At 45.7% G+C, this 27,627-nt stretch overlaps 1 protein-coding gene and 1 long non-coding RNA gene across 6 annotated transcripts in view; one reads left to right on the forward strand and one right to left on the reverse strand.

Moving 5' to 3' along the window:
• Positions 1-27,627, reverse strand: part of IQSEC3 (IQ motif and Sec7 domain ArfGEF 3) — a 92,593-nt gene that overhangs the window by 13,281 nt on the left and 51,685 nt on the right. For 4 of the 5 annotated variants that reach the window (XM_005482689.3, XM_074538945.1, XM_074538944.1 and 1 more), the window contains exons 3-5: positions 20,334-20,616; positions 12,892-13,970; positions 8,572-8,733 (exon numbers count right to left, since the gene is read on the reverse strand). In XM_005482689.3, the coding sequence (XP_005482746.2) occupies positions 8,572-8,733; positions 12,892-13,970; positions 20,334-20,616 (1,524 nt within the window). The remainder of the gene's footprint in view (positions 1-8,571; positions 8,734-12,891; positions 13,971-20,333; positions 20,617-27,627) is intronic. The other variant, XM_074538946.1, reaches the window with a different exon arrangement.
• Positions 8,641-27,627, forward strand: part of LOC141728755 (uncharacterized) — a 31,312-nt gene continuing 12,325 nt past the window's right edge. Inside the window, exons 1-3 of the long non-coding RNA XR_012579914.1 lie at positions 8,641-8,757; positions 14,608-14,799; positions 25,029-25,120. This is a non-coding gene — a long non-coding RNA (uncharacterized LOC141728755). The remainder of the gene's footprint in view (positions 8,758-14,607; positions 14,800-25,028; positions 25,121-27,627) is intronic.

Here is a 27,627-nt window from a genome sequence, read left to right on the forward strand (position 1 = left end):
TCTCATGTGGCTTCAGCACATTCTGTTAGCATATTCCTACCTTTTGTGCTCAGGTCATTACTGCAGCATTAATCAAAAGAAACCCCTGTTCATAATGTCCCTCAGGCCCAACTTCCCATTTCAGCAGAGTATGTAGGCACTAATGTCTGTATCAGCCAATTTGCTCCCCTGTTTATTATTCCTCTGCTAATTTCTCTCTCTTCCACTCTCAACAAAAAATTTCTCATGTCCAAAGCTTTGCTGAAGTCTAGATTTATGTTCTGCATGTCCCCTCTCTAGAAAACTAGTTATTCTAACAAACACAGACATTAAATTACTCTGTTTTCCACTGACTTTGGTATGTACAATTTACCTTCCTGCTTGTCATTATTCTTACCTAAAAATAAATTTTAAAACCTGAAATTCTATCTGACAGATGAAGAAAATCACAGGTGCCAAAATCCCATTTTCTTTAAACCTTCATTAAATACAAAGTCACTAATTTGCTAATGGGACCACTTTGACATTAGAAGTGCATTAAAAATTCAAGAACTTCATATTTTCTGCTGCTTTTTACCTTGGAGGCTATTTCTATTAGCCCCTTAACCCCTTAATTTTTTGCATTGTGTTTGGGGTAAAGGATATGTCATGTGGCAAAGGATAAACTAGTCCCACATTTAAGGTTATTAAGGAGGAAGTTTTCCCCAAGACAGGTTGTCTGGGACTTTATGAGGAGTGGTATAGGGGAAAAAAGAGGGGGAAGGGATTACCTCTCTTCTGAGTCCTTCTGTTTCCTAGGATTATCTGGAAATTTGGCCAAAGAAACCTCTACTAATAAAGGGATATGCTGTTATCAGTTCTTCCTTTCTGAGATAAACGAGCTGTGTCTATTGGTCATTTCTAAGTGCTGCACTTTGCTGTGGGTTATTGGAAAGTGGTTTGTGATCTAAGCTGTTGAGTGCCACATGCAGCCTTGCTAGAATAAAAATCTGTTGCACAATCTCTCAAATGGGTGAGGGACAGAGATCTGAACTCAGAAATGTCTCTGCATTCCTCCACTGCCTTATTGATTCAGGAGTTATCATCATTTAGCTGGGGTGACACCTGCAGAATAACTTACCAGGAGCTCTGACTGAACATAAAGTGCTTTGTATCTCCTGGGGTTGGACTTGTTACAACCTCAGCTAGGAATTGTGGGCTCTTTCTCTGCACAAAGTCCATATAATCGAAATTCAGAAACAAATAGGGAGCAAGGAAAGAGAATCAAAGGGACTGCTCTCATAGGAAATCTTCTATGAAATATTTTTTTATCTCTCCAAGAGGTGGACTGCAGGAACACTTGGCAATAAGAAAAACTCCCTTCACTGCATCTTTCCTTTTTTATTTTTATTTTTCTCATACTTACACTCCGTCCCTTGGGTTAACATCAAGGCATTCTGCTTCTTGGAATTTATCGTTGATAGTAAAAACAGTTTTCCTCTTGTTAGTTGTTATTGTGTTCACAGCTGCAACCACCTCTGCACTTGAGCTTTTGTTATTATTTTTTAATCCTTTCCAGTGTGCAAGTGTTTCTCAGCACTGACCCTGGTGATTTTGTTGCTATTGTCTGCTTCCAGACATGTGAACACTGAGTGCTTGCATGCCCCAGGGACACCCACTGAGGTCACCCTAGTTGCCCCAATCCACCAACATTAAATCATCTATCTTTTGCTTACTCCTTCCCTCTTTGATCAGTCTTTCCCCCTCCACACAGGCTGCCCTAAAACATCCTCCTCTTCGTGTAAAAATCTTGAGTAATAAAGTCAATACCCATAATACAGAAAGCATGGAGCCTTCGTTAGGACAAGTAGGACAAGGCAGCTGTTCACTGCTCTTTTCAAATTGCTACTTGAGTTATGCTCAGATTCTCCTAGGAGGTCTTCTCTCACAGACTGACTGATGCAGGTTTCCTTTGTAAATTCCAACTCCTGGGAGTCTCTTCCATTTGTCTCTCAGCCCAAAGAACAGTGTCCCCTGTCCTGCTTACTGAGAAAAGTTGACCAGGAAGAAAGGACAGGTTGGGAAGAATGTTTGATTCAAGCCAAGTCAGCCTGTGCTTGGATTTGATTTATCTGACAAATCCTGTGCCAAAGGTCTGAAGAACAGCTCCTAGAGGAGCCATCAGGTACCAAGTTGGTATTTCTGCTGTTAGACAGGCAGAAAAAAAGATGGGTCAGACTTGTCTGTTACTTTGTGTGCAAATTTGACACAGCAAAGTCTATTCAAAGAACCAAACAGCCTTGTGTTATGAGTCTGCCATGTTCCTCCTCCTCTTCCTCTAGACAGCTGGAAATTTTGCAGCCTTCTCTGACTTCAGATTCCTGCACAGACTCACATTAACTTTCCAAATGCACTCTGTAACTGTGTCAGACATCTCCTGAAGTGCAGCACAACTTTTCTTTGTGAAACCAGACCAAGGAGATCTTTTTCTTCCAAGGTAGAGACCATGGAAGCTGACAAAGGAGATGAGAGTGGGTGGCTCTCTGCATCCAAGCAATAAACCAAAATCTTATGTGCACATGCCAAAACCAGTGCTGAGTTCATTTTCTCACAAACACCCTGACACCTGTGAGATGACTATTCCAGGACCACCAGGAGGCTTGAGAGATGATGATACAGGGACACAGTAATCACCTTATAAAATCTCATGTTTCACCTCCTTCCTGCCCAGGAACTTGCCACAAGCCACACAAACTGAACTCACAGTGCATCCAGAGATTCATTTAGCCCACTATCTGCAAGGATATGACTCTGGATATTTGGATCATGCTGTTGAAGTGAGAAGGAAAAGCACTGACTCCCTGCCTCATGAACAAGGGGATGGGGGTTGAGGACTCTTGGGCCACCTGTGTGCACGAGGAGTTTGGTCTGCCCTAATGCACCTCACAACAACAAGCAGAGAATTCCACACCAGGTTCCAGGACCAAAGAGTGGGCTCCTAGATGGATTATTCTGCTTAGCTGTTCTCTCTGTTGTAGCCTCCTAGGCTACAGGGAAAAGATCCCCCTAAAAGTGGGTGGGCACAATGGCAGAAGAGCTGTGAGGGTTTAGCACAGGGCCAAGCATGGCAAAAGAGCCTGTGGCAAAAGGGTTCAGTGAAGACAGGAAGCAGCTGTACCATGTGGGGCTGGGATCTGCTCAGCCAAGTGTAATGACCTATTTTCCAGCTTTTCCACTCAGGTGACAATGCAGCAGGGGCTGGGATGCAGCTAAAAGCATCTGTAATGAACCTGCAGCCTCCACTCAGGGAGGGAGCAAGGGGGGAGGCAGCCAGGTGGAAATCTTAAAATCACAAGGCACAAAGATATTTAAAAAAAACCATCCCTTTTCTCAGCCTCCCTAATTCTACAGGATTTCTGAAGGTGAGTCAGGATTTGGGTGAATTGTAGAAGAGCTCAGCTCCCTGGAAGGAGTCTGCCCTTCATGTGCAGGCAGAAGAGAAAGAAAAGTTAACAGGACTCCCTGATTCCATGCACCAGTGGGCACAGGTGTGTGTCCCAGTCCTGCCTTCCCCACCCTCTTGGGAAGGACAGTCTCTACAATGGAGACCATGCCCACACTATTTTCCCTTTCTGGGGAATGCTACAGGATTGCTGTATTGCCTGGTTTTGCCCTGGGCTGCCATGCCTGCTCACCCTCCCATGGTTGTTGGTAGCTCACATGCCTACTTGCTTGCTTGGGAATCTTCACCTTCCTGAGTTTCTCTGGGAACTGGGCAGGCTCAAGCTGCACATTCAGCCTGCCCAGGCCTGGCATGGGAGGGCTGTTCTTACATTTGGTGTGTGCCACAGCCCTGCTTGCAGCTGGAGGTCAGAACTGCCTAACACAATCTTCCCTCTGTCCTGTTTCCATCACATCCTTGTCTATTGCTCCTGCTTAAACCCTCCTGTGATGAAAGTGCCCTACTGACCCTCTGTAGCATCCTCAGTAAGAAGGGGAAAGAAGGCTAGTTTGGGGCTAACCTGGCATGTCCATTCTGTCTGTCCAAGAGGAGCCTCATTCTTCTCAGAGAGGCAGTGCCTTTGCTGGGCTCCCAGCTCTGCATGTTCTGAGAGCAGCTTCTCTCTCCCCGACTTTCCGTGACAGAGAGACAAGACAACACAGGCTTGGCAGACAGGAGACCTCCTCAGTCCCAGGGAGAATGTCTCCAACAGCAACTTCCACTCTTAACACCAGCCAGACCCTGAGAATGTCTCCAACAGCAACTTCCACTCTTAACACCAGCCAGACCCCAACTCAGCACAATGCTTCCTCTGCTGGAATCTCTGCCCATTTCTCCTCTGGCAACAAGTGCACCAGGACAGCCACATCTGCACTTCCAAATCCCACAAGCTGAACACAAACCATCCAGTACCAGCACAGCTGACTCCATTCATGAAATCACTCACATTATCTTGTTCATGAATGAACTATGAATGGAAGTAATTCCTGAGTCAGGAACAGGTGGAGGGGAAGAATGGACTAAAGTGAAGGAAAGAGAAGTGAAGAAAGAAGAACAAAAGCAACAAATAAACACAAAATGAAGAAAGGATGCAAGAATGATGACGTGTCTCATATTAAAACTATGTTTTAATGCCTTGGGCCTGACTTTTTCAAAGCAACAGAATTATTTTTCTGCAGTACTTGACAAATAGATTTGATTAAAACTGCTCAGTACCACATAGGTCCTTGAATGGGCCAGGCTACCTCTCTCCAGCTGTGTTCCCTGGACTGGTAGGCACTGTAACCCTGGGGCAGGTCTCCAGTGACTCCAGGAGATTCTTGGATCTTACTGGATCTTCTTAGATTCTTCTGGATGCTGATCACAGTGAGTTACTTTGTGACTTAAAACAAGTGGGATTTATGCCCTGCAACACAAAATGCCTAAAAGCTGCACATCCAGACTAAACTAGCACACTGAGAAGAACAACACTCTTGAGGGCCCCATGTCTCTCCATTGACAAAAGGAATTCATAAATTTCCAGAAGACACTAAACTTGGTGGTGGCCAACAACAAGTGAGATAAATCCTAGTTTTAAATACTGAAGTCTTTTCTATACAAGAAATTACACACTGCCTTTTCCTAAAGAGACAGACCTGAGTGGTTCAGTGTTATCAATGTGTGTGTGTCAATTATAGTCAGAAACTGTTGAAAATCTCCTGCTCTCTCTGCTGTTCCTCTGGCTAGCATGTAGAACTACTTGTGAATTATCCAGACTCCTTTTTTTGAGTTCCAAGAAAATCAGCTTAAGGTTGAAAGATAAGAGCAGGAAGATGGAAGGGAGATTAGAATTTCAGGCATTTAGGCGCTGGGCATGAAGGTGTGGGAAGGCAAAATAGCACAGCAAAGTGCTCAATCCTCATCAAATGCTTTCCTCACCTAAACCCCTGCCCTTTTACATAAAAGGCTTTGCAACCAGCATAGCACTTCTCTGGACTTTTACATTCACTGGTGGCAGTAAAGTGGGATCATCTTCGCAGTGCCAAACTGCACTCTGCACTCCTGAGCTCTGCCGTCTGACAGCTGGAACAGCCTTCTCTGTCAGCCAGCACAGCTTCCAAATCTGCAGAAGCCAAGAGAACTCTGCAGAGTACAGACCTGAATCTGGACATTACAGCTGAGTCTGGAGTTTGTAACCTGGGCAGCTCTGCCCTGCCTCAGAATGCACAAGGGAGCTTGACACTTTTGCAGATGTTTTAAAAGCTGTGCTATTATTTATTCATGCAGCTGAGTTAATTCAACCTGGATGCAATTGAAACATTGCTCACAATACACAATTGCAACATAAGTTTTCACATCAAGCAAAAGCTAAACTAACACAGCAAGCAGCATCAATAATTGAACTTGCTTTTGGGAGGTAGAGGAGGCTCCAGGGTCAGGTTTGGGATGTGAAAGAGCACAGACATCTCTGTCTGCATACAGGCTCCCTCACTGCACGTGATTACAGCCTGTCCAAGCACTACTGCCTGCTCATGGCTACCCTGCCTGGCCATTTGACCTCAGCAGGACTAAGTTCCTGTCCTTCTTCTGCCCATTTGGGCCACAAAAATGACTGTGGAGTTGGGCAAATCATGCAAAAGCTGCTGTGTGAGCTCTCCTGTCTGCTGCATGCTCTCCAGGGAAAACCATGTACCTTTACTGAGCGTGGGTGGATGTGGGGACAGCAAGACAGCCCTTGCAGAGCCTATTCTCCCAGCCTGTGCCAGTTTGATGGGAGTTGGATGGGGAATGAGAACCAGACAAGGTCTTAGACAGTTCTGAAATGCCAAAAGGTCCCTGATCTGCCTCTTGCTCCCACAGAAACAGCTATTAAGTTGTGACCAGCCCTTGAGATACAGTGCATTGAAAATGCCAGCACACTACACTACACTGCCAGCCCTCTTCTTCCTGCAGCATGGACAGGAAAAATATCCAGGATTATAATTCTGGGCCATGATTTCTCCTTTCAATGCCTTATTTCCATGCATGGCACATTGCTGGGTGTGCAGCCATTGCCCATCCAGCTCTCATGAGCAGCTGATGAAAAATTTGCTTGCAAAACCCACCAACTATGCTCAAGCATACCCCCAAGCTCAGGACTGGCACAGGAAGAAAGTACCTTCAAGTGGCACAGCTACAACCAGCTGAATGTGCATGTTTTTTCCTTCCTGTTTTAGAATATTCTACATGTATTTTAAGTCTACTTTTATCTTTGCCTTCATGGAAGACGAATCAGGCATTTATTGTGAAGAGGGGATGGCAGCACAGATTGTCAGTGCAAGAAATAATCTGTTGCCTGGCAAGATCAGATGCAGGTTTGGACCCTAAACTCAGACCCAGTTGTTTGATACCTGCTCAAATACACACTGTCCCTGCCCCAGATGTATCCATGCACACACAGCCTCAGTGTCTCAGTCTCCATCTTTGAGCCCTGTTTTCTACAGATGTTAACAGGATGGGCAAGGTCACTCCTTCACTGAATATTTGGAGTTTTACCATGAAAAGGGCTGTGGAAACTGAGTAATGAGCAAGATGGAGTAGGGCCACCTGCTCCAATGGCCCCCATGCCTCATGCAGGAACAGGAACAGGACAGGCAACCCCAGTGCAGCAGCTCCTGGGCACTGAGGCTGGGAGGCTGACACCAGGATCTGCAATAGGCACTGCTCCCAGGAGCTGCTGACACTGAGTTTGTGGTCCCATGTGAGGCAGAGGAACATGATGCCAAATTTACAATTACAGGGAAGTGTCAGCCTGTTGTTGTTGCAATATTCCCCTGTGTGTGCAGAGGCTAGGTTTGGACCTGAGCAGATTATCTGTGAGGGGAAGCAGCCCACACAATGCTTACTGGAGAAAAAGAGGCAATTACTTTTAATTGTAGTTCTCAGTGTGAAGAGACTGGACAGCACATGTGTATTGCTACTGGACAAATCAATACTCCTACAGTATATTAAAAAAAAGAGATGGTCCAAAGGTCAGGTGGGTACCTGCAGCAATAAGAAGTAGCAATTGCAGCTGGAATTAATTTTAAAATTTAAGCCTAAATTTGGCTCTTGAACTTTGGCATCCTCCAGTTTTTCTCTGAAGTAGAAGTGGTATGTGGATGGGATTTGGAGTTTCTTTATGGTTTGATTCAAGAGAAACCACTGCAAAATTCAAGGGAAATAGAGAACATATTGGAGAACGGAGAATTTAATAAAGGACCCAGTGCAAAGGACTTCCTGCCTAATGGAAAGGCAACTCTCACTAAGAGTTGTGCTTCTGCATAATAAAGAAAGACACAGCTGAGTGCTGGTTATGCCTTGAAATGGGTCTCTGAATGAACTAGACTTGAAAGAGGAGAGATGTGCAGGCTGAGAGATGCATGGCTTGTGACCAGGAGAGGGTCACGGTGTGAGAACTGAAGGAAACAATCCAGCAAAGACAGACACTGAACAGAAGGAGGAAGGGAACCTCAGATTTTGTTCTGAAAAGGGGCAGCTCAGCTGGCTGGAGATTTTGGAGTGGGGATGTTCCTCAGTTCTCCCTGGCTGCAGTGGCAATGACAAGCCAGGGAGAACAGGCCAGACAGGCCTCCTCATCACCACAAACAGTTCCTTGTAATTATCCTCATAATGCAGTTGGACAAACTCAAAGGGTCACCAATTTCTAACCTGTACAGAACGAGAGCTGAGTAGGTAGCCAGCATTCACGTCTCCCTGCTGGTCTCACAGCAAGAAGCAGATAGTTTTCCTCCTCTACCTCTCAGTACTTCCCAGAAGGCATCAGGTGTACTTCATATGGACGGGATGAGACCTCAGCCAAAGAGTTCCCCAGCCCCCAAACCTGCCAGCAGCACTTGTTCTACCACCTGACTGCGCTGAGCTCCTGTTGGGTGACCACAGGCCTGCTGAGGAAGGACTGAAATGAAAGTAGTGATGAATGATATGAAGGGTGACACACATAGCTGGGAAATGTGTCGAGGGACACCAGATAGGTACTGGCAATGGTGGAGTTCCTGCAGAGTGGGGACAAAGGGGCATGGAGTGCTTGCCAGGGGTAGAGCAGGCAATTCCTTCAGAGTGGAGGGAGGCGGGGAGGAGATTTCCACACTTACTCCAGAACATCCCTGTTGAACTGCTTCTTGCTGTTGCCCAGGAACTCCCCGATCATCTGGCGGCTGAGGCCCTTGCGCTGCAGCAGGAAGTGTGCCACCCCAATGGGGGTGTCCGGGATGAAGCCTCGTGAGATCAGGAACTGGATCCCTTTGTCTGGGTTTCTGCAAGGGAAGGACAGAGACATGGTGAGTTTGCTTGAGCTCTTGGAGGCATTGTTGCCTCTGGCTCACCCCATGGATGCATCAGTGCAGCCCTTGTGGGCTCCTATGCATTCACAGTGTGTCAGGAATGGGACTGGTTGGGGTGAGGAAAAGTGACTTGCTGTGTGCCTCCTTAGCTGCTGCTGAGGACAAAAATATGTCATAGGACCTGCTGTGTCACTTGCAGCTCCTGCTGTCACCTGGTAATCACAAGTGGCATCCCACTGCCACAACAGATCCTACTGCATTGTACCACGCCTCATAAGTGACTCTTCTGCCATCCATCTGCTCCAAAGTCAGAGGCTCTTCCCTCTGTGAAGAAACTCAGGAGACATTGCTGCCGTGGTCTATGGGCAAACGAGGCTCAAGGCTCCAAGGGGAATAACCAAAAGTGGGCACTTTTTCTGTTAAACAAATAATTTTGTTTTTCATAGATTTTCAACATTCATTGTAGAGTGATACTTTTTTACCTTCCTCACCTGAGCTTGATGTTGGCTGCCTGAACAGAAATCCCATACTCAGATCTGTTTATCCCTCCTCCACTCCCTCCACCCTTAGCTGTGATTTTCTTCCCTTCTCTATTGATTCACACCCTCAGGCAGAAATCTTTGTGTGTGAGAGAAGGCACCCAGAGAATGCTTTGTCAGAGGAAGGGAGGGAGCAGTGAGCAGCTCCCAGACAGAGGGCTTTTCTCCCTCTGTGCCTGTGAGCATCTCTCTGAGAGCAGGTCTGGTGCTGAGTGGGCCTGATTGCCTGGCTGTGGGAGTGATTTTCTGCTTCTCAATGTGCCAGTGTCTGTGCCTGCACACACAGCTCTTACAGAAGCAGAGTGGTTTGGGTTGGGAGTGACCTTTAAAGGCCATCTACTCCATCCCTCCTGCAGTGAGTGGGGGCATTTTCAACTACATAAGAGGTTTCTCAGAGAACCCTCCTACCTGATATTGTTTATCTCCAAGGATGAGGCATCCACCACCTCTCTGGGCAACCTGTGCCAGTGTTTCACCACCTTCATTGTAAAAATCTTCTTCCTTACATCTAATTTAAACCAGCCCTCCTTCAGTTTAACAGCATTACCCCTGGTTCTATTGCCAGAGGCCCTGATAAAATATCTGTCCCCATCTTTCTGTCCTGGTTTATAAGCCCCTGTGTGTGTGGGAGTGCTGTGAGCTTCTGGGGTGCCTTGTCTTGCAGGCAAGAACAAACAGTACGTGTGTATTGTGCAGGAAGTTTTCCTCCCATATTTCAGTCTGCCCCACTGAAGGGTCTCTGTCATGGTGCTCTGTGCTGAGGTAAATCACTGCAATGGCAGGAGGATTGCCACATTTCTTTGGTTCTCTGAGAGAGGCAAGAGGGTGACTTCATTATATGATGTCATGCTTCCATCATTAACCCAAATTTAGGGTTCCTTGTCAAGGCTCAAGGAATAAGTTTGCTCAGGCAGTTTCCTGGGGTGAGGGAAGAATAGAATGAGATGTCAGAGCACGTGAATGCATGATATGCACAGGCACAGACTGTGACATTGTCAGGTGGTGAAGTATGTGGGTGAGCAACATATGTCTAGCTATAAGGGGAGCTGTATCCAGCAGAATGGCCTGCTCCTCACAGGGGCCTCACGGACATGGAAAAAGATGGGCTTGAAATAGTTCTGCTTACTCTGTAAGGTCAAAAGAAAATATCCTGGGCAGTGTGGCACTGCTGGGGATGGGGCTGCAAGAACAATCAGCCCATTAAATTTATAAACAGGAGAGGTGCAAGGTGTGATACTGAAAACCCCCAGCCTTCTTCAGGGAAAGGCAACAATACACCTCCTTTATTATCATACAGACCTACCGGTTCACTGCTGAAGAGTACAGGCAGAGCTCCCTGCTAAGTGCAAAGGTGATATGGTTGGGACACAGGTCAAACTAAGCACCAGAGATACATAAAATGCACATCCACCTGCACACTGTGGTATTTGGCAAGGGACAGCATGGTGTTCACAACACAAGGATGAACTCAGTTACACCTGTGTGACTCCAAAGTCACTAGACTGACTTTGGATCCACTCCAGAAGAGCTGAGAGTTTAATATGGCCAGAAAAAATGCACACATTAGAATGGATGTGCGGGTTTCAGTAGAGATGGTACACACAATGCCATCAAAGGATGCAGGATAAAACAATCCAGCTGTGACAGCCCTCCTGCACTGCCTGGACTATAACTCAAAAATCCTTTCACTAACAGCAGCCTTTCATCAGTTTTTCCCAGGATTCAATTTGTTCTGCACAAAATCCTGATAGCAATACAGCCTCTCTGCCACTGAACACCTGCAGATGTATCCCACGTAGTGCAGCACGAAGCTTTTACCTAGAGGTGCAGCAGACAACTCTACTCCTCTCTCTCCTGAGCCTGGTCCCTGCTATTCATTTTTGGTGCTGCAGGGGTGTTAGGCAGAGCCAGCAAATGCTGCGGGATTCCTCAGTCCTGCTGTCTTTCCCACTGCCCACGCAGCCAGCTGCCCACACACACTGAGCTATCACAGCAGTGCTGCATAATGAAGCACTCACCATTCCAGGGATTTCACCCCCTCACGGTGCAGCAGGGATGGGGAAAGTGCCACTGCATCCATGTGTTTCCAAGGGCCTGCTCCGAGCCAGAGCACTGCCTTCCAAAAATGCAGGGCAAGGCCACAGAGACTGGAAATTAGAAACCAGAAACTGCAGGCTTTCAGCTCCTGCTCCAGGGAAAGCCAGGAAAAAGGATGCGTGCACACACAGCCTCAGCTCCATGGCCTACGGATCAGTGCCCACATCCCAAACCTCACAAGAGTAAACTTGTGGGGTGAAATTATTTCCAGGTAAATTATTTCCAGGCTTCTTCCTGTAAATAGACAGGGAAAGCCACAACCAAATAATGGCAGAAAGCTTAATGGCCCTCCCAGCCCCTTGGATAAGAAGCCACAAGGGGAGCCACATGTCCCCTAGACACTGCTCAGAGATTGAAGAAACACATCATTCCCCAGAGCGAACAAGTTATTTTCCTCACTCCTGTCCTCCAGCCTGTACTCAGAAGTGGAGATATGTCTCTCTCAGTTCTGTAAGAGTCCCAAATCTGTCTGACCTAACATCACTTCACTTCTGGGTGTGCTTTGAGACCAACCCTAAAAACCTCTCTTCCTGGTCCCTGCCTCCTGGAGCCTCCATGGTACACATACATAAATCCTGTGCATTGCCCCTTTGTCTGTGAGAAAATTCTGCCTGGGACTGCATAATGATCAGTCCTTGCTTTGACTAAAATGCCCACGCTAATGTGTGAGAAACGTTCTCCTAGTATGGGTACATTACATCTTCATTATTAGGGGACTCAAATGGAAACAAAGACAGAGATATGAGAATGTGATGATAAAGCAAAACCCAGTACTTCTCGTGGCTTGCTTAGATGAGAAAAATCTCATCAAAAGGCAATGAGCAAATCTAAATCTTAAGAGAGCTCAGCTCCTTTCTGCTTAATCATGTGAGTTAACCTCTTCTGATGGTGACCTCTGCTCTGCTTTTGCTTTCACATCTACAGCCTTCTCATAGGATATGAAACTCAGATATGTGAGAGACAGGTGACTAAACCTGGTCTGTCAGGTGAAAATATACCCAAGTATCTGAAGGAAAATGACAGCCAGAGATACAATTTTACCATTATGACTCATACTGAGCTAGCTAAGCTCAGTTGTACCTCTGTCTCCCTCTCTCTTTACTTGGAATTGCCCCATGTTAAGTAACCAGGGCTGGGTTTACAGTCCTACCTATGTTTGTTCCCTTACAATATAGTGGAGCAGAGTGATCCCAGGTTCAGCTGGTGGATGCCAAATGGACAGCAGCTGGAACTAAAGGTTCAGTGAATTGTGAGAGCATGGGCACTGCTCATGGGCTTGTTCCTCTGTCAGACAGAAGAGAAAGACAGTACTTGGGAGAATTTAGGGAAAGAGCTGATGGGAAGCCAGCCTGTGTTGTGCACTGCATACCCAGATGGTCATGCCCTTGAATATCAATGAACTTCCCTGGAGATGGATCTAGACCAAGAGCCTGCCATCATCTGTTCCTGTGAGGCATGGGAATAGGGGCTGGGAAATGGAGGAAGAGTCACTTACATATTAAAGAGGTTCAGCCCAATGCGGTAGAGGCGTTTCCTCATGGTGTCTGTGGACAGTGTGGGTGACTTGCAGCTGGCTGGGTTCTCGCAGTGGTACCTCGGCAGACTGAGGATCATGGCCTGCAGGGCTTCTTTTGAGGACACCTCAGAGGCTGACTTAGCTGAGGTGGAGGTGCTGCTGCTGCTCAGCTGCTCTGAGTTGTCTGCATTCTCAGACTCCAAGCCTTTGCTTTGTCCTGCCTCATTGCTTGCATCAAACTGGAGCTTCTGCACTGCCATCTGATCAGGCTCAGCGCTGCTGTCCCCTGTGCCATTGGTACTGACCTCCACCTCGGTGGAAGTGAGGCTGTTCTCAGGTAAGCTCTCTGGGGCAGACAGTAGTTCACTGGCTTTTCCCTCCCCTTCTCCTGGGCTTTCCTCAGCCTTGGTAGCTGGAGAGAGCCCAGCCTGGTCGTTGCTGCTGAGACAGTTTGCCATGGACACCGAGGTAGATGATGAGACAGAGATGTTCTTGTTGTCGATCTGCACTGTGACATCTCGAAAAGCCATCATGAGAGTGCTGCTGCTCTTGGGTAGAGTATCTGGCAGGAGACCTTCCTCCTTCTCCTGATCCTGTAGCTCAGCCTCTAAGTCTTGGTTTGGCTGCATGGAGCTAGCGCTGAAGGTCTCTCTGATCTGGTAGGAGCCCCCATCTTGCAGGGAGCACATGGTCTTGAGGCTCCAGGTGCTGAGGGCATCATCGATGGATTTTGCCAGGGACTGAACTTGTTCAGTGAAGGAGTCCTCCAGCTCGGTTAGCGCCCCGCTGATAGTGGCTGGCAGGGACGGGGACCTCACCAGCGGGATGCCCACGAAGTTGTACCCCTCCACCAGGGCCTTCTCCGCGGAGAAGCTCTCCGAGTTCTGCACGCGGACCTTCCTCAGGGAGATGCGGCGCGGCATGCGGCTCTCCAGCAGGGAGTTGCGGATCTTCTCAAAGTTCTTGCTGAGCTGGTACTGCCGGAACGCGGTCTGGATGGTACAGGCTGCCCGGCGGGACACCAGGTGGCCGCCGTATTTGTGTTCTAGCATTTCAATCTGAAAAACAGACAGCAGATACGTTAGTTCTTGCTGATTGCCTCCCGATGGCTTCTTATTGTCCAACTTTCTACACTGATTAGTCTTCAATGACTGTCAAAGGAACTTCTGACACCGAATTAACTTTTCCCTGCAATGCCATGCCCCTGGTTTCAACAGAAGGTTCCCATTTGGGCATGACTGGCTAAATCATCAGCATCATGAACTTTTGTAACAGTTGTAATGGGATCCTACTTCCCAGAGTGCCAGCCATAAAAGCTGGAGCCTGCAGGTGCCCTTCCCTTGCAGACTCACTTCTGATGGCCTTGAGGGCAAGTTCATCACTGCAAATACAAATGTCTTCCTGCGCAGCGGTGCTCTGGTAATGTTAAGCATTTTCTCTTGTCTCAGAGTGTTACTAATGCTTTTCCCCTCCTTAGCAACCTTAGGAAATACTCTCAGCAAAAGGAGAAATTATTCAGAAAAAGGGAAGAAAGTTTGATTTTTAAATGCAGAGAATGCTGGCTTGATCTAGCAGTTAGTAAGAAACATAAAATTCCATATAAGTTAGTGAAGGCTGGGTTTGTTCTGAGTTGTGTCTTTTAAAAAGTATTCTGAATCCCAAAGTGTATTCCTTTTTGATATCTGAATTTTTCAGGTGTCAGCCAGCAATGAAAGGAAAAATACCCAGAAAAAGAAAGACTCTCAGTTTTGAAAGGAAAAAAGTCTGAATTTTAAATGTTGAGACAAGATAATAAAAAAAGCAGAAGGAGGATTTACCTGAGCTGGTAACGACAAACACATGTAAATACATCTACACACACCATCTCAACTGGCTTCAGCAAAGCAGGTATGTATGGCTGCTCCTGTAGTCTAGAATTTAAACTTCCTGGAAATCCCCCCACCCTTCCTCTGCAGCTGGGTTTTCACTAACAAGTTCCAGGAGAATGACAGATGATTTGGTTCCAATGAGTGACTGACAGAGGACAAAGTGGACAGTGTGAAGATGAAGGTGGAAGATGGGGTTTAAAAAAAAAGGAGAATGAACTCAAACTACTTTCACTGAGGTTTAGGCTGAACTACAAGCTATCATTGGCACTTCACAGGGCAGAGTGCAGGGGCAGACTGTAGCATTAATATGTGTCTGCACACATGTAGAAAAACCAAAAAAAGGTGAAAGGCAGGACTGAGAGTGCTGGTGAAGTCAGTCCTGAATTAGCAGAGGATTCACTGCATCAGTCATGTGGTGAATATGAGCTCGTTAGCAAAATCAAAGGAGGAGTTTTTCTGACTGCATCCTCATCCCCAGACACGGCACTTGTCCATGCCTTGTCCACAGCACAACCATGCCTTGTTGGCCCAGTACTCACAGTTTGAAAAGCTGAGTTCCACAAGATCTGAGTTTAAGTGCAAATTGCTTTCATAGTCCAAGTGAGACTGAGGCATGAGCCTCAGCTCACAGAGTCATGTCATATCACCTACTTCCTTCTTTTTCATAGCATGACGTAAGTTAGAGATAAAACCACCAGTGAGTGATGTAGGTACACGTAAAGACCTGGTCTGACAGCTATGAGAAGTGTAAATGACCTCTGGAATCTTTCCAATACTTACTCCTCTGCAAGTAGAGGAAGATAATGTGACTATCATTGGGAGATGACAGGCAGAGAGGAACAAGCTAAGCCCAGCCATTTTGTGCCTGCACTGGTATCCTGGCTGTGGAGCAAGCACTGGGAGGCTGACATTTATGGAAGAGAGAGGGATGGGGAGCACATCCTTTCATATTTCCCTCTCTGGACATGAAGCAGGGGCCTTTGCCTTGTGCTCAAACATCAGGTGATCAGATGATTCTGTTTTCTGTCTGCTCTGCCCTTGAGTTCATGGTCTCTGCAAGGTGAACATCAAAGCCCAGCACTAAAAAATACCAGCAATTTTCTTAGTGATGGGGTTGGCCACTGCAGCTGCAGAGGTAGCTGGCTCAGAGCTCTGTTTACCCCTGATTTAAAGAACATTTGCCTAATACTTTCACTGCTGCTCTTCCAGAAATGGTCTGCATAAATGTTGCTAAAAATCACCCCACTCCCCCAATAATCATGAGTACAGTGTCATTTACCACAAGACCTGGCAGCAGGCCTTTTGGATAAACAAGGACATCTTAAATCCCACCATAAAACCAACACTCCTGACACATCTTTAAAGCTGGCCTGCCTGGAAAGAGACTGAACTATCCCTTGGCCCATTTCTTCAGGATGAAGGCTCATGCAAATAAATGTAAATTACACCAGTAACCTGCAAAGGCCCAACCCAGACAGTTATTACTGACAACTGACCATTGAAATAATGATCTGGTTAATGAAATAATAATGATCTGGTTAATGAAAATGTAGAGCTAATTGTGTTAGGAGAAAAAAAGGAACAAATGAGAGGGACAGAATAACAGTAAAATGCAAAATAAAGCAGAAGCAAGAGCTTTACAATTATCTGAGGTTTCCAAGGAGGTGACAGCCATTCTGAAAACAAGAAATTCATATGCTCTGATCTTATTAGAGGCCAAGACAAGATGTCATTGCTGATCTAAAGTAAAAGGCCAGTTTATCTCATGCAAGGACAGTGCCAAAATTGGCAGACTTTAATAGCTAGTGAGGAGAGATCCTTCTAAAAGTCCAAAGGAACAGAGCAAGCTGTCAGTACCTCGATAAAAAACATCACCAGCTTTTTGCAGTCCATAATCTCAGTCCTCCCAAAGGACTAAGGCATTAAAGAGCAGAACAAGATAGAAAGTGAGAGGACTCCTAGATCTGAAGTGAGAGGACTCCTCATCAACTAGCCTGTTTTCTAGTTCATACCAGGGGTGCAAGGCTGGGTTCTGCATATGATCCACTGCCTACTGGCACTGTCCAAAGCAAGGGGAATCCTACAGTATCTTTCAGCAGGCATAACAGGGACAGGGAGTGTTCCAAGGGATGCTTGAGAAGGCTGGCAAAGCTATATGCAGAATCCCCATGGAGAGAAGTGCCCTCCCCACCCTTGTTTGCTAGCAGTGGGTCTCTGTCTCTTTTTCTTTGCTGTAACCCAGATATTTGCTGCTTATGGATATCTGAGACATGCTCATTTGCTGTCAGATTGAGCCAACTGACAGTCCAAAGGAATTAAGGATCTCACACAGCTCTAGCCTGTGTTCCTCCCCTCCAGAGGAGGGAAGGGCGTCTGTTAGCACCACAGCAGTCATGGGTAATGGAGATATAAGTCTGGATGGCTGGAGGAACCTTCTATTCTCATTTGAGAGCTGAGAAAGGCCAGACATGATTGGCCTTCTCTTGCTCCTAATAAACCCCATGAATTACAAGTAATTGCCTGCTTAAAGCTACTCCTCTCTGGGGAATGATCCGACAGCCGGCGCCAAAGGAGGGGAAGAGCAGGAGGGGGATCAGGGGGGGATATCAAAGAATAATTAGCTTAATACATTTCTGGGCCTCAGTATGAACACTCATTCTGAGCAATTGTGGCTGAATTAGAAATGGCTGTGAAATATCCACTGCCATGAGGGATTGCGTATGAAGGGAGATTTAACAAGGTCAAGGCAAGCCAAAAGGCAAGCCAAACTGCAGGCCTGGAGATGGCCAAATATTTGTGGTCCACACCCCATGGCTTTGGTGCCCATAGGCATAAGTTTATAAATCTGCCAGGAGAGACCATGGCCTGATCCTTTTCTCAGTTAGCACTGGTTTTCTACCCAGGTTGCCACTGAGCACAGTGATGTGCCACCATGTTATGACCAGAAAAGAGTCAGGCTCAGGGACAGAATCTGAGTCAATGAAGGCAAAAAAAAATTAGAAAAAAAAAACTTAAAAGCATACATGTCACTCATTCTTAATGCTTCTCCCTCCCTCCAGCCTCTCACAATGGAGGACATTGCTATAAGGGATATTTGTTAATGGAGTGTTTCCCTTCATCCATGGGACATGTGCTGCCCTTCAGCACAGCCCAAGTGTTTGTATGACTGAAAGCATTTTCCCTACATTACAATAGAGTCTAAGCACAGAGAAACTTTAGTACTTGAGTCTCTGTTCCAGCCTCCCAGCACAGAGTACTTCTGCTCTGTGCGCTGTCAGAATTCTCTGCTTCATGGGGTAGTGTAGGGGAATAGAATATAAGTAAGTAAAGGTAGTATAGAATGTAATCTTATCCCCTAAAGAGTTGCAGCTGAGCCAATTACTAAAGATTAGAAGCAGGCCTGACTTAAACAGGCCACAGCTATAGCCAATAAGAAGAATGTTATAAAAGAGTGGATTGGGTGGCTGAGGGGAGCTGGAGCCAGTTGGCTGCTGAGGAAGGAAGGGGACAAGGAAGAGTCAGTGCCTGGAGGAGCTGCCTACAAGAAACATCAAGGAGGTGTGAAACTCTGGCAATATGGAACCTTTGCAATGTAATGACAATAGAACTGTTGCACTATAATGACAACAGGGTAGGGAGCAAGGAGAGCCATGAAGCCACTCACCAACTCTCTAGGATGATGCTGAGGGGCTATGACTGGTCCAAGTCTTGCAGAGGAGGCTGCACTTTACCCTTCTTCCTTACTAGCGCTCAGTCCTCTCTCTAAAGGTAAATGTGACTTCAATTGTGCAATGAAACTAAAAATGTCTCCTTGCACCTTTTTCTTTTACTGTGAGTTCTGTTCCTGTATTACAAGTTCTGCTATGAGTAGTGTTCTACTGGGACAGCACTGTGCGGGTCCTATCCATTTAAGAAAATTACCTGATGAGTAAATTGATAGGAATATCTATACAAACACATTCTACAGTGGAAGAATTAGTACTCTTCACTGCCTGAAAATCCCCCCATCCAGAGCTGCAGGCAATTCACTGAAGATACCCACAAGTCTGGAGAGGCACACGAATTGTAAGGCCCCTTTGGTGTGAGAAAAGTGGTTTCACCAAGGAGATAGGCTCAGTCCCTGCATGGTCAGTTCTGTGGGGCACCAGACATTCATGAACAATCAGCTGAATGTGTCTCTCTTGTTCACATTAATCCAGGGCAGATTTGGCCTCTGCTGCAAGAGCAATGATACGGCAACATGACCTTAAAGTTAAAATAACAGAGGACAGACCGTCCCCAGGACAAACCAGAGCAGCTGTAGGCTAAGAACAAGCAGTCAAGATGTGACCCACCCTGAACATATTCACATTAGCTTGTGAAGCCAGTTAATTAGTCTCTCATTTTTTCCCTGGTGTGAAGCAAGAATTCTGAGTATGCAGTATTTTGAGAAAGACAGAGCTAGAGAGCAAAGGTGTCTCTTTTGCTCAGAAACCTATTGGTCATTGATCTGACATGTATGTTTAGGGTCAGCATCTGTGCCTTGAGGGAAGTGGTAGAGAGATGTCCCAGAAGTAGCAGCTTCTTCTGTGGAAACCTCATTAGCTGAGACCCCCCAGCTGCAATAGCACAGCTTCCACTGAACTCTCCCCCTGTCACTTGTCCTCCTCACCTCACAGACTGCAGGGTCTGCCTATCCTACAGCCTCTGACTGAGCTGCCTTCACAGGGAAAAGGCACAAATTGTGCTTTAGGTTCTGTTTTGCACAACAGCTCTCCTGGACTGGAATCTGCAGAGATGAGGAGGGAGGGGGTGCTTTCCACCTGTAAGGAGGAGGCCAGCTGCCATTAGCCCCTGTCCCACTGTCTCCTGCTGGGAGTCCACTGGGACACAGAGCTGGAGATGGGCATGCTTGTGCTCTGGAGCTAGGCTGTAGCCCCAGGCACAGAACGCAACTCCTAGGACTGAATCATTTTCTCTTAGCCTGGTAAACTTGCCTATCTCTTCAGCATCCTCCTCTGGACTGAGGGCAGTGGTGGCAGCAGTGCACAAACATTGTGGTAGATGCTGTGCAGGACACTCATTGAATAAAACCCACTTCCTCTTGAAAGCTCATGCTAAGTAGTGTGCTTGGGGCCTGCCCTGCATGATCCAAGATGGCAAGATGGTTCTTGGAGACTTATCCATGAGGGAGGTAATTTGGAACAATCAGTTTCTGGAAGCCCTATTGACACTGTACACTTGAGAGCCAGGCACTACCCTTGGATGCTGCTGCTCTTGGCTGCCTGCAACCCACCTCTAAGCCTACACTCACAGATGGGTTTCTAGGTCCATTTTGGACCACTGAATCCAGGCAACAAGAAGCAGATGCCAGCAGGTTTGGGTGAAAGAGTGTCTCAGTCACAGGTGGGGAATCTGTTTTCTCCATCAGGCTCACATAGAGGCTAGGCAGGGCAGAAGCCCCAGGTGAACAAAAGGCTAATGTATTTGCTGAAAGTCATTCCACCACAGTGCAAATACAGTCCCACCCTCCCCGTCCCCTTCTCCCACAGCCTGAGGAGGAAGCCTTGGTACCTGTTTATTCTTTAGGTCAAGGGAGAGCTCATAATCGGAGGCAGCCGCATGGGAACACGAGGCCGTCCCTTTGCTGCGCTGCACTCTCACTGGGGAGCCCGTGTGGTGGAGGCTCGCCTTCTGCACCAGAGGGGAACACCCCGCTGCCTGCTCTTCTTGGAGCTCCTCATGCTGCTCTCTTAGCGGCTCGGACCTGCCTTCCTGGCCACTCTGTCTGCCGGCCTCCTTCGGATCCTCCGTTTCACACCCGGCTTTCTTGCTTGTGGAACCGCTGGGATCGTCACTGTGAACAAAACGCAATGTTTTGCTTTTTTATTTGTTTATATTATATTTGATTTATGACCATGTTTGTTGCTGTTCGCTATACTCGTTCCCTGAGCTGCTTTTTAAATGTCTAGGGAGCCTGGGCTGTCAGGGGTCTCCTCCAGTGATGGATCAGGATTGGAGATTGATCTGGCCAAAGCTCTGATGCCTCCTTCTCTAAGGGCAGGCACCCCTGTATGAACCAATCCTGTGACTCCTCAAACTGCCTGGTTGCTTCTGGTCCAGGTGCTGCAGTTGGAGGAGGCAGAGAGCCAAGGAGGGTGTCATGGCCTGTGGACACCTCTCCTCACCCCTGTGCATTTGCTACCAACTACTCAGCACCTCTGCACATCTGAGTCCCATCTGGCATGGAGCCTGGATCCCAAGGAACCAGTTTCCCCTTGGAGCTCCTAAGGGCATGTGGGAAATGAATGTTGCTGAGTTTCCAGAGAAACTCTTGGAGAGCTGAGAATATAAAGGGGCAACAGAGCCAGCCAGCCCTGAGATCCTGACCCTTTAAAGGGTGTCTCCAATACAGCCATGGCAGCCTGCAGAGCTTCCATGAAAGAAGCTGCCTCTTCCTCACCCACAAATTGCTGTGCCACTGAGATCTTGTGGAGAAAGGAAATTTCTCCTTTCTCCTGTCAGCCACAGCAGCCGCTGTGTGAAACCAGGGCCTGACACAGTGCACCCTAAGAGATGGGGGCATCTTGCCCCAGGCAGGATGGGATTAGCACGTCTGATCCATTGAAGTGATGAGGAAGTCTGTACTTAACCCCTCTTGCAAAGTATGTTCCAAAATCATCCAATTTCAAACAAGATTTTGTTGTCCTGGGGTTCTGTTTGAACAACAAGAGTGTTTGTTCATTGTTACCTTAGCCTCCTTCTTGTAGCTACAGAGGAATAATTTATGATTTCCAAAAGTGTGCAAGCCTACATGGACTCTGGCTGCTACTGCACCAAGTCCATCAGACACTGTTCCAAGGGATGAGCATTCAGCTGAGAACAACATCCAGTTTGGATATAATTACTACAGAACCAATGCATTTAATTTCACTGAAACCAAGGATGTGTATTGCCTCCCGTACTTAAACGCTATTAAATTATTTAATTCTTCTGAAACATATCTCTTTCTCTTGGATTTGCTCCACAGAAAACCAGTTGTGCAATCAACTAGATAATAAATCATTTTATGATTGGTGTTGATGTCAGAGCAAAAAGAGGAAAATTAGATATGATTTTATGTAGTGCCCAAATTACTTAGAAGCATTTAAGTCTCATTTTCAAAAGTGCTGTATGCCCTTTAGAGTTCAAATCTTCTAGCTGTAAATAGACTTTGCCTCCTAAGCCTCTGAGCATTTTTGCACATTTACTAGTACTTTAAAAGGAAGTTTATTCTCTCCAATGGCAGCTTTTCTGTTTAATAGATTAACAATCAAATTTAGAAACATTCCCAAGTTTCTAAGAAGGCTCCAAATCTGATGAGCCAGACACTACCACAACTTCAGAATTAAGAAAGATGAAGGATATAAATTTAGAAAGTTTCTTCTTTTATACACATGCTTATAGTCACCAGTTAGACTTAAAAAATAAATTCACAGAAGAAATCAGTCTCTTACGTAAATGCTCATACATAAATGCTATATAACCAACTTTGTCAAAGAGTATTAAAATTACATCTTTGCATAATCATCAGTCAGGAAATACATTAAAATGAAGCTTAAAACTGTTCTTTTAGGTTGAACACCTTATCAAAGTTTGCATTGTTCTATTCCTGATGCTACAATTTTTCCTACACCTAAAGATATTTTTAACTCTTTATTTTTAATTCTTTCTCTCATATGTCTATCTACATAGCAGAAGGTCTTACTAAAGGATTTTTCCCTTACATATCTCACTGTAACATTTTTATTGGCAGCCCCTGTACTGTCCAGTCTTATTTTAACCAGCAGAGCATCAGTTTTTATCCTCAGCCCAAGGGAAAATCAGGTGACATAGATTTGATCACATTTTCTTTGAAGTGCATGGCAAAAGCTTCCCGAGCATTTCAGTGGGATTTGGACTATGCCCTATAAAGCACTTTCAGCTAGATGCATGAGCTCTCATTCAGCAAGACACACACTCCAAATTGCTCAGCTGAGTCAAGGCCACAGCGCCCAGTGTGACCTTCTTTAGGGCAGGTCAGCCCCGAGGCAGTCAGATGGAGAGCTCCCCTTCCCCTGACTCCCCTTGGAGCCTCAATGGACTCTAAATGCCAGCAAATATTCCCTGACACCATGGTCCTCTGAGCACTGGCACATGTGCTTAGCTCTGTTTTCCTGAGGACTCCACTGGCTGGTCTGGGTAGAACACGGAGTGTGTGTAAGAGTTTGCAGCACTCGGTCCTGCTGCTCTGTAAGGAGGATGTCACCTCTCATGGGTGCAACTCTGCTTGGTCTTCTGTCACACACAGTGCAGAGCCTGAGTAACATTCACAGGATATACTGCATCCACTGGCAAGATAAGAGTAAAATCAGCAGGCTTTGTAGAATCAGACTAAGCTAGGCTGGGAGAGAAGGCTGGAGGTGTCTCCTCCAACTCCCTGCTCAAAGAAGGGCCATTTTCAGAGGCAGATAAAGTTAATCTGGGCCTTTTCCAGGCAGCTCTTAAGTATTTCCAGACATTAAGGTTCCCCAGGCTCTCTTCCCAGCAGCACTGTAAGAGTGCTGGTCTCCATCCTGCCACAGCTTTCCCCTTTATATGGCCATGGACATACAAGATCTGGACCCCAAAGACTGACTCCTTAACTTGACCTTGGACTTGCCACAACACCACGGACTTGCTGATAATGGGCTCCGTCTGACCCTAGGTACCCTCGCCACACCCAATTCTGACCCTGGCCAATGAGGCACAAGGTGTTGGACCAACCCAAACTGCTCAAGAAGCCTCCTTTAACCTCATTAGGCATTTAGGTTATTCTTCAAGACACAGCAGGGCCCTAAGATTGGAAGGAGTATTCAGCCACAGATGTGTGAGTAGCACCATCCCCCAGGGCATTTCTGAGGTCCCTAAAGACCTTGTGCTGGGATAAAGACACCAGCTAAGCACACATACACATTAACCTTGCCTTCCTCCTCCATGCACGCTCTGAGCCCAGTGGACACAGCCATACAGAAGGAATTGTGCTTATGCATGGAATTTCCTCAGGGTCAAAATCTGGTCAAGTCAAACTCAGATTCCATTGGAGCACTCAAAGGCATTTTTCAGCTAGATGTTTTTATGCTAAATATAAAATTTTAACCCCATGATGGTTTGGCTGTGGTGCTATCCAGGACACGATACCAAACACTCCTGCTAAAGTGGAGTTTCTACATGTTCTGTTGTGGGGGAAAAAAATCGTAAAATGGCTGAACCATTGAACCATTTTTAAGTTCTTTTAGTGTGGAAAAAAAATCTGTGAACAAACTAACAAACGAAAAAGCAGACTTATTTCACCTTTGAACAAACTTGGGAAATTTCAGCTTCAGCAGTAAACTTCAGTGACTATTAAGCAGTGGAAAAAAGGGATAAAGTCTGGCTTTGATTAGCAGTCTGAATATTACCATTACAGCCCTATGGTTCCACTTGCCAAACCTGTATTTCTCCCAGCTTTACTCTCATCTTGAACCTGTTTCTGAGGAAGTGTTTTGGGAAGACCTATTCTTGGTTTTCCAATAGCAATGACTGATGAAGCCACAAATAGGAAATAAAATACATTGCTAAAGAAATAAAATACATTGCTACAGTGAAATAAATAAAAGCTTAACAAACCTGACAGTTTTCCTCTGTCCTGAGTGACACAGTTGATTTGCATTGGTAGGACACAGGGTTTTTAACAAAAGAAAGTTCACGAGCTATTATGGTCACAGTAACAAAAAAGCCAAACAGAGGGAAAAGTAAGGAGGGGAAGGATAGAAAGTATATGAAAGATCTCTGGGGAAAAAAATGTTGTTTAGCAAATTAGGGGGATTCACTCGCTTTCCCTTGGCCAGTAAGCAATCAGACTCCCTGGCTGAAGGAGAATGGAGCTATTGCATGTTCTGTTTCTTGAATGAAAAAATTGCTCTAACCACCTGTAATAATTAAGAGTCCCATGCAAAGTCTAATATGTGAATCCCAAAGTCCCAGCCAAACTCCAACTAGGTCAATTAGTTTGAATTCCAGCATCACCCCTGCAGTTTCAGCTGTAGTAAGTGTTCTTTACTTGTCCTCAAGTATCACATCCCACCATTATGCACAGCTTTTACAGTCATACAATCAGGTAGAGAAGGTTTGGAATTTCTTTAAATTCTGTTTGATTCAAAGTTGCAATATTAATGTAAATCACTTGCAATCAAAGGAAAACTACAAATTCAGCTGTTCTCTTCTTCCTAGATGTTCCTACATGACTTTTATGACCCACCACGAGCCTAGTCACTGTTACAAACAGATTCCATCTGCTGTGGAAAACATCTCTCATATTTCAGGTATGTCCTGCTCATTTGCACTGTTCACTTGCATATGCCTGCTGCAGACAGCTTTGTTAACAGAAATGGTTACTACAGACAATCTGACTCAGGGCTTATATAAAGTACTATCCCCAGTCCAGCATTTCAAAACAGGGATATCGGGGTTATCAGCTGAATCCCAGTGCTTGTTTCAAGAAGGCAGGATGGTGACAAAGCTCTCACTGAGACAATTCAGCTGGCACCCATAAATACTTTTATTTAGCACAAGTAAATCAGACTTCTGATACTTAGCTTTTATGTGCAGGTTTCTTGGGAAGGTTTTATATAAGGATTAGAGTAAGGGAAGGATGAAGGGAGAAGATGGAGGAGAAATGTTATAATAGTGAGGTTTTTTTATTACTCTCTTTTTTCTCCCTCCCTGCTCTTATGGAAGCATAAAGACCAAATCAGTGACACTAAATTACCAAGCCAGAGAAGCCATATACCCATTTCTAGCTGTATCAGCTCTGCACAGAGCTGTTGTGTCACTGTCCTGGGAGAGATATGACTGCTTTGTGCCTGCTGGAGCATCAGGATGTTGCACTTCCTTGCACTCTCCTCACCACCTCTTTGCTGCTGGAAATACATGTTTCCAGCTGGGAAAGGAGCTGTTTCCAGCTGGGAAAGGAGAAGTGCAATTCTAATTGACAACTGTGGAGATGAACCACGGTTATCTATTGGATCTTGACTGTCAGGCTTAGACATTCCCATACTTAATTACTTGAGAAACAACATGCAGCCCCTTCCCCTCAAACATCTCAAGGCCATTTCAAGGAAGGCCTGCAGGCAGGAATACACCACTTGGATGCTCCACACATTCCATTGCACCACTGTCAAATACCAGAATCTGTTCACGGTCTAAGAGGAATTTTCAGAGCTCTCAGAAAAGTGTTTGCAGGATGGCTGAGTGACTAAACAGGGCTCAAGGACCAGAAGAGCCACTCTTCTCAAGGACAATAATTTAGTCCTGTAAGAAATTAAAACTGAGCTTTGTCACTGATCACTCCAGAGCTCCCATGTGGTCACCACACAAAACTCATCTCTCTGTGCCTTCTCTCTTTTTCCAAGAAGAACAAAATTTGCACATAAATAAGAGCAATAACAGAATAACAACAAATAGCAGTGTTTCCACTGGATTTGGTGGGTGGTTTAAGAAACCAGTCACTGAAGAAGAGAATGTTCTTGTTGCCAGGTACAATGGTTATGCAAAAAGGTCTAGCTAATCATACAGAAGGAAGCTAGGGCTGTGAGGTGTTACAAAAGTACTGCAGAGGCTGATTTTAGCTCTTCTTTGTATCTCTGTGTCACTCCAGAAGAAGACCATATTTCTGTTTCCCATATATAACTTACCCAATGCCTTCTTCATAATATTCAAAGTCAGAGAGCAGGATTGTGACCTCTAACTGAGGCAAAGACTGCCTGGACTAGTTGTGAAAGACCACAAATTTGATGCATCCATTTCTCAGTGCTCCTTATGAGGATTGGTTGGTTATACTACATATACTGTTCTTAAATTGCTGTAAGTGATTAATAGCCTGATTCATTGCCTCTCATGGCCTTAGACTTATATGAGACTTCAAAGCTTCAGAGATGTCAGAATAAAAAAAACCCTACAAAACACCATACAGAGAATTAGAAAAAGAGTTCACTAGCTGATGCCAGTAGAATGGAGTCCAGACCCCAAGTCTGTAAAAACCTCTTCCTCTGTCTTTCCTAAGCTTCCCTGCTCAGGGGAAAACAAAAAAACAAAACCAAACCCTAAAAAATCCCAACAACAAAAAAACAACTGCTGACTTAGCAGGGTCCAAAGTGCCTTTTCAGTTTATTTCACTTCAGTGTTCCCTGAGGATACCCATGACATGTGGTGAATGGGTTCATCAGAATTCAATGGGAAAAAAAAATGGCTGAGACAGGCTTGGTAATATATTATGGGATCTTTTCAAGGTTCAGAGATTTCTGACATGCAGGGGGCCTGAGTGCAAAAGAATTGCTTCTGATTTGCTTAGAAGTTGAAGTTTTAGGGTGATTTGGAGGCAATGCTCTCTGGGAGCCTGCTGAAACTGATGGAAGGAAAAAGTCCTCCCTGCCAGAAAGGCAGAGAACTTGGAACTTGATCTTGGCAAATCATCCCCTGCCAGCCAAGCTGCAGCTTTCTCAGACAGTCTCCCCCAACAAAGACAAATGCAGGAACAAGATTCTGATTTTGTCTACATTCATTTAACACCTTGCAAAGCAGTGGCATCAAGCCATCTTCTCACACTAGTTTTACCCAGGAGGAATTAATGGTAATTAGCCAAACTCATTACCCATCCCAGAATATATTACTTATTTCATAAAAGGTCTGGCACACACACACCTGTAAAATAGATTTGACAGTATGGCACAGTAAATATATTGGAAATCAGTTAAATTTAACATCCTTTAGCATGGACTGAACCAGGCAACATCTTTTCAGCACCACTTGAAGTTTTTTTGGTGAGATGTAC

Source organism: Zonotrichia albicollis, chromosome 4, assembly GCF_047830755.1.
Source record: "Zonotrichia albicollis isolate bZonAlb1 chromosome 4, bZonAlb1.hap1, whole genome shotgun sequence".
NCBI lineage: Eukaryota > Metazoa > Chordata > Aves > Passeriformes > Passerellidae > Zonotrichia > Zonotrichia albicollis.